The following is a 7215-nucleotide window of genomic DNA, read 5'->3' as shown; positions in this document are numbered from 1 at the left end:
CGAGAAGATGGCGAAGACGTATGATTATCTGTTCAAGCTGCTGCTGATCGGCGACTCGGGGGTGGGCAAGACCTGCCTCCTATTCCGCTTTTCCGAGGACGCCTTCAACACCACCTTCATCTCCACCATCGGTGAGGGAGGGGCCGCGGCCGGGGACGGGGAGTGAGAAATGGGGAGCGGGTGCGAGGGGGCCGGGAGAGAGCGGTGGGAGGGCTTGGGAGCCCCAGGGAAGGGACCCCGGGGACAGCAGGGCTGCGAGGGCAGTGGGAGAGGGTGAAGGCATGAGGGAGGGGGGGCCGGTGGGGACGTGAGGCTGGGGGGGCGGGCGGGTGAAAGGAGGAACTTGGGGGCAAAGGAAGGGGAGGAGGAACCAGGAGAACAAGGACTAGGGGTGTTGAGAGAAATGAGAGGGTTGGGGGTGTGACAGGGAGGGGTCTTAGAGGGACAGAGTCGGGGGGACACAGGAAATCTCATGGAAAGAGAGAAGCGAATAGTGGGTGTGAAATGGATTAAAAGACAGGAAAGAGGAAGGAAATGTGAAGGGGGAAATGAAGGGTTGGGGGAATGGGAATGGGAGGTCCGTGAAGTAAAGGACAGAGGACACAAGGGACAAGAGAGGTGAGAACCCGGGAATCCGGAAGGAGTTCGGAGGAATGAGTGATCAGGAGGTAAGGGATGAGGGGCACTGGCTACAAGAAGTCTGGTCATAGATATCATGGGAGGGGGCAGAAGAAAATTGCAGGTAGAAGATGAGTTCAGGGAGCCAGAGGATGGAATGAGGATACTTGGCGGAGAAAGTAAAGGAGAGCTGGCTGTGAAATAGAAAGGAAAAAGGGAAGCAGAATATACAGTAGAGAGGTTGAGCAGAGAAGAGAGAAGATGGGAAAGGGAGAGGAAATGGAAAGTAGGACTTTCTCCAGTAACTGGGAGCACTGGTTACCATTTTCTCTCTCTTTACTCCCTTTGGATCAAGTGCAGGAGAAAGAGCAAAAAAGTGACTAATAATGAGATACTGTGTATGGAGCATTAAATTGTTCTGTGAGTGTTAAGGGGTGTTAAGAGGATGGGTGACTTTGGGAATGGTGTGGTCAGGAAAATGTGGTTCATCCCTTTACTATCTCCTGTGCCACAGCACTTCTCAATTTTTAAAGTTCTTAGCCTTGAAGGTCTAATAATCCTCAGCTGGGGAATTGATCTTACATTCTGCCTGCCTCCCTGTATATTTTCCTTTGGATTTAATTATCACTTGCTAAACGAATCACAACATGCAATATACCCCTCAGTTACTTTCAGTTGATTCTGATTTTTCTGGTCTTGGCTGGGAGCTGTCCTTCCTACTTTTGGAAGACTCTGGTCAGGTAACAAGATCTCTAAACGTAAACCTGAAGAAGAGCAAATCAGAGCTGGTTTTAAGCTGCCTGTACAAGTGATCTTAACATCATTTCCCTTGTTAAATAACTGCTGTTAATTAAGGCCCTTAAGAATCTTAGCTCTTGGTTGTCTGGATAATGTCATGGCTTCTTATAGCGGCTCACTTAAGCATCTTTCAAATGGTTCTTACAGCATATTTCGCCATGAATTGCTGGGATTATTAGGGGGCTAGTGCTATGGTAATGAGTTATGTTTTAAGGATAATTTATCATTTATAAAAGAAGAATATTGGGGTGTAGAGCACTCTTCAGTCAAGCACTAGGAAAGGCTATGGTTTGTTTGTTCTGGCGTCTTTCATATGGATTGAGTGGTCTGAAACCTCCTGGCTGTTATGAAGTCTGGTCTTAGGGAAGTTTGAGTTGCAAGTTCTTGGCAGTCATTCTTGAGTGGGACTTTTTCTCTTCGGAGGAAGCAGATTTTAAATGTCATGTCTCAAGTATATTCCTAAGAGATTTGATGGGAGCTGTTGCGGCAACCAAAAGGCGTTAATTTTTGATGCTGGTACTCATTTCAAAACCCCATAACCCTTTTTCATTGTTGAATGCACACTGCAGTCCAGATGGTAAAGGACGGGTTCTAACAAGTCGAGTGGGTTGCCTTTTGTCCGTTCTATGAGTGACCCTCCCAGAAGTATTCCCCTGCATCGAAAGTGACTGAATCTCACTGATGCTGTTTCCATTAAGCTCCTTAAATGACTTTTGCTTGTTTGTAATAGTTTTATTAGTTTCCTCTTTTCTGGTCTTAATTTTTGCCCCACCTTTTCTGTGAGGGTGCCTGCTTCCTTTTACAATAGTAGCTTTGAAAAGTTACCTTTCATTCTGAAGGAGTACAATCTTTCTTCCGTGGATTTAAAAATTTTTTTTTTTTAATGATTGAAATTTCGTTTTGTGGAGGGTTGCAGCTATTAAGGCAGGAAAACAAGTGTCCTGAAAGAGCTTAGAACTGGGGGTAGACGTTAAATGGGGTGAATCTCACGTGTCATGTTGTCCTTTGTATTTTCCGTGGGGTGGATGTGGTAAAGAGAGGCTCTGAGCTTTGTCTTCAGTTGACATGGAGGAGGGGAAATCCCATTTAGCCCCCGAGCTCTGACAGGAAGTGGTGGCCCACTGCCTTCAAACAGCACAAAAACTGTACATACGTACAACCTAATGCTTTGGAGTTGAAGTTAAGCTAGGAAAATAAGGTGAATGTTAACATCATTCTAGTGAAAAGTTCCACACACACCGATCACAAACATAGGCTTGGAGCGTCCACATCTCTGGCAGCAATATCTACCCCCCTCCAGCCATCACCCCTGTTTCCAGGTGATCTGAGGTTGCTGAGGGGAGAGTTGGTGGTCCATCTCCTCCCAGTCATAATTATTTCTTGAGGCACCTCAATGTGGAAGTTTCCAGGGCTTTTCTGACTGCCACATCATTGCTGACAAAACTTGATAAGGTCTACGTCCCAGGAATTGTCCATTCCTTAATGGGCATTTCTTAATACATGGGGTTTGTGTGTGTGTGTGTGTGTGTGTGTGTGTGTGTGTGTGTGTGTTGGGAGATATGTATGGATGCCTGTTTCTTCCCATGGAGATACATTTACAGTCTTAATTTTGCTTTGTTAAAATTTAAGTAGTTTTAAAAAAGGACATCTGCCACCTCTAAACACTGTTTTGATAGGGGTTCTGCATTCATGAAAGGAGGAGACAATTAGTCATTTTGATTACAGAAACAGTTGTCGCACAGATGCTTTCTTCGTTCATGTATCTAAGGTTCTGGTATCTTCTCTGATGTCCCAGCTCCCCTCATTTCCTTTCTGCTCTTGGGGGTGGTAGAGGGTACAGTTTTTTCAACTGACTTGTTGGGACTCTTTTCGTATATCAGTCAGATAATATTTAACTTTTGAGTAGGGATGTTTTACCCATTTGAAGTTGTAGGCCCAATGTCTAGGACCAACAACCAACTACCATTTCAGTTCAAACGAAAAACTCAAGAAATGAAAAAAAAAAAATTGATTGACTCCCCAAGCCCCTTACATGATCATTAATATCGATTAATTAAATGTATGTAAAATGTAGCATTAAGACAACTAGGAAACGGTAATACAGTAGCTCTGAATTATATTTCCTATGGGATGTGGGTACATTTTAATATTGATGCGAGGATCATATCGATGTCTTGGAATGGCCTGTACCGAACAAGGTGCTGGGAGAACAGAAAGAGAAAACCCAGCCCTGTCCTCTAACAGGACAGTCTAAGCTTCCTACCTTAACTGTCTCTCCCCTGCCCTGCCCCCTGCTTCCTGTTAGGGTATTTCCTGAGTGGTTTTATTATTTAGTATAGTCATAGTTTGACAGCAGAGTCTTAGAAATTATCTACCTTATGCCCATGGCCCAGTTTTATAAGTAAGAAAACTGAGCTTAGGTTGATACTGTCAAGATCACACAGCTGATTGTAGAAGAGCCTCTAGTGAAACCCCAGATTCAAGTCTGGATCACTTTTCACGACTGAGCTGCTGCTATTTCTGATCAGTATGATCACCACCATAAATTCAAGTCACCATCTTTTCCAGGGAGGAATTCGATTTTGCACGTTTGCTTTTATGTGAGGAAAGTTAAGGTGTTCCCATTTGGAGTAGCTGTATCACTTTAGGGAAACAGTAAATGCTAATACAACTCAGAGTCCTATAGGAGCTTATATGGGCTAACTCGGCATGTTATAACTGTCCTTTGCCCTTTCTATGTCTGTAGTTTCACGTTAAGAGATCAAAGTATCCTGCCATTAAAATTCCTTCCATGTGCAAAATAACTAATGACGTCATATTAATGTGTGCTGATAATTGTTGCAGCCTAGTGCCTAACATTTTATTCCCTAACATTTTTATTCCTTAACATTTTTTTCTTGGATTCACTTACTTTCGTTTAGAGGTTGGCAAACTATGGCCCACAGGCCAAATGTGGCCTGCGGCCTGCAGCCTGTTTTTGTGCAGTCCACAAGGGAAGAATGTTTTTTACATTTTTAAAGGGTTATTAAAAAGTAACACAGTGGCTTCCCTGGTGGTGCAGTGGTTGAGAGTCCGCCTGCCGATGCAGGGGACACGGGTTCGTGCCCCGGTCCGGGAAGATCCCACATGCCGTGGAGCGGCTGGGCCCGTGAGCCATGGCCGCTGAGCCTGCGCGTCCGGAGCCTGTGCTCCGCAACGGGAGAGGCCACAACAGTGAGAGGCCCGCGTATCGCAAAAAAAAAAAAAAGTAACACAAAACAAAGAATATGCAACAGACACCATATATGTCCCACAAAGCTTAAAAATATTTACTAACTGTTCCTTTACAGAAAGAGTTTGCTGACCCCAGCTTAAAATTAAAAACTGTTTTTGGTTGGTAGCAATTCAAAGTTTTTATCAAGACTGATTGACTGAAAAACAAACTTTGTCGTATTTACATTTTTATCCAAGATGATATCAACATTTGGCTGAGTATAATCCAGATATGTAGTGCAAGTAGATTTTAATTTTCATAGTTGTTTTCCATGGTTTCAATCTCTCAAACAAAAATATGTAAGGGACAGGCAACTTCAAATTGAACATTTTGTACATAAAGCCTTATTTGAATGTCACTGTCTTCTTTTTTTTTTTTCCTCTTGTGAGTGTCAGTATTTTATTTTCTTGGTTCCCCCTCACATTGTGGAAACCCCTCCCCCCAGAGCTAATCTGTTCAAACTCAAATACTTAAAAATTACAGCAGCATAACAAAAGCACAGAAAAAAGGAAACCGGATGGAGAAGGTAGCCAGGCCAGTAGTGTCACTTGGTCCGGACGACTGAGGTGCTGGACAGGAGCTTCTGTTTCTGTTTTTTCTTTTCTTCCTCCTTTCTCTTCAGAGAGGGGATCTGAAGTAGCTGGCATGTCCAGTTTCGTGAATGCTGCTTCAATAGCTTGGCTGAAGGAATTCTGGAAACTGGGCACAGGAACACTGTCTGCGTTATCACTCTCCCCATCGCTGTCCACAGTGGCAGGAGGACCTAAGCTGTTTTCATCTTTCTTTGGAGCAGTTTTGGGCCACACATCTGCTTTTGCTTTTCCAATTCTCAGCATCTTGGCAAAGGAAGGGAAGGGAGAGTCTTCTTCCAGACTCCCAATGCAGAATGAAGAACTGCCCTGACCGGCGGTGGGTGACAGAGGGGTCCGCAGAAAGTCTGCTTGGGAACCTGGACTTCTGCTAAGAGGAGAAAGGGAGAGAGCCCCATGGCCCTTTCTTTCAAAGCTGTCGACAGACTTCCCATCTAGGTGATAGCTTTGAAAAGAACACTGTTTCAGGATTTTAATACTTGATCATAAAGGGTTAAACTCATCTCCTCAGTTAGTGGTCTAGCGAATGCAAAAAGCCATTCAACAAATCAAGGATGGGAGTGGGAAACTGAGTCTTGGAGACAGACCTAGATGTGTCTTAAGAATAAGCGTACTTTAACAAAGAGCTTCACCAGCTGTTCTGCATGGCAGCAAACCAGGGAGGAGGTTCTCTTGGCAACAGCACCAAGATTGTTTGGATCCTCTAAGAAAAGCTGGAGAGAGATAGGTTTGGATATTGTCTTAGAGGAAAATGTCTGGTCTTTGAAGACAAGGAAAAATTTAGCAGTTGATATTTTAGTGGAATCTGATAACTGAACCTGGAAGGAACCGTGGAACCAGAAGTGGGAGACCAGGGAGCTGCCGACATGGCCTGAGGACATGGCTGGCTCTAGGTCAGATCTGCCTGCCAGCACACAGGACCATTCTGGAGACCAGCACTCTGGTGTGTGTTAGAATGACTACGTGGGAAAATTCGGCAGGAAAGAGTTTTCATAGCAGGATGAGAAGAGGGTGGGAGTGGGGAATGGGGAAGTAAGCATTAGCTGGTGAGTAATATCGTGGAACATAACATAATATGGATCTTCTGAAATTTAAGTAGCCCATGTAGCGGTTTGGTTCATGTTTGGTGTTAGGGAGATTGCATGGTCAATTAAGAGCAATAGGCCTGGGGTCAGATCAGGGTTCATGTCCTGACATCTGCCGTTCCTGCATCTCTGGCCTTTAGTGAGTCAGTTGTCCTTCTAGGGCCTTAGTTCCTTTATCTGTACTAGAGTATACTAATACTATACCAACTTTTCAGCGTTGATGTGAGTTCCCTAGGGCAGGAATCAAATCTTATTCACCTTTTAAGTCTCCAAGGCCTCTATTAAATGACTAATCAATTGGATGAATGAATTATGAAAGCACTATATGAGCTATAAAGCATTGCTTAAATTTTAGTTGTTATCTTTCATAATATTCTAGATAACTAGACGATGTCTGAGGCAAGATTAAAAGTGCTTAATTTGAATTCTTAATACAAGAATGGTATTTCCCCCACTGTAAAATGCTGTCTTTCTATAATCAGTTTTAAAGGGATATTTTAGAGTCTGAAAGATATTTCACTTGTCTTTCGGTCTCCATAATAAGCTGTTTAACACCCTGCTTCCAACCCCCCACTAACATAAATACCAAATAGAAAATGAGTGAAATCACTGGGTTTGCTTTAGAAGAGCCATTTCAGCTTTGTCTTTGCCCATTAGCTTCAAACAATGCAACAGATGCCTATTAACAGTTTCATGCCCGGTTTTAATTAGCAGATGGAGCTATGTTTGTGTCTGTGTTCTGCCCAGCACTGTTTGAGTGACAGGGTAGTGAGTGGTTTGGAATTGGGCTGGGCGTTTGGGTTGAATAAAGCCAAATTCTATTTTTAAAAAGATGAATATAAACATTTATTATATAGAACCGCTTGTGTAT

General features: G+C 43.6%; 1 protein-coding gene across 1 annotated transcript in view; it reads left to right on the top strand.

Moving 5' to 3' along the window:
• The first annotated feature begins 6 nt into the window (after positions 1–6).
• The window catches only part of RAB8B (RAB8B, member RAS oncogene family), a 67380-nt gene continuing 60171 nt past the window's right edge, over positions 7–7215 (top strand). Inside the window, exon 1 of the mRNA XM_024735188.1 lies at positions 7–131. Within this exon, the coding sequence (XP_024590956.1) occupies positions 8–131 (124 nt within the window). The 5' untranslated portion in view covers position 7. The remainder of the gene's footprint in view (positions 132–7215) is intronic.

This window comes from Neophocaena asiaeorientalis, unplaced genomic scaffold (genome assembly GCF_003031525.2).
Source record: "Neophocaena asiaeorientalis asiaeorientalis breed wild unplaced genomic scaffold, Neophocaena_asiaeorientalis_V1.1 scaffold264, whole genome shotgun sequence".
Classification (NCBI taxonomy): Eukaryota; Metazoa; Chordata; class Mammalia; order Artiodactyla; family Phocoenidae; genus Neophocaena; species Neophocaena asiaeorientalis.
The sequence above is the reverse complement of the archived record's forward strand: the minus strand, read 5'-3'. Positions and strand labels throughout refer to the sequence as shown.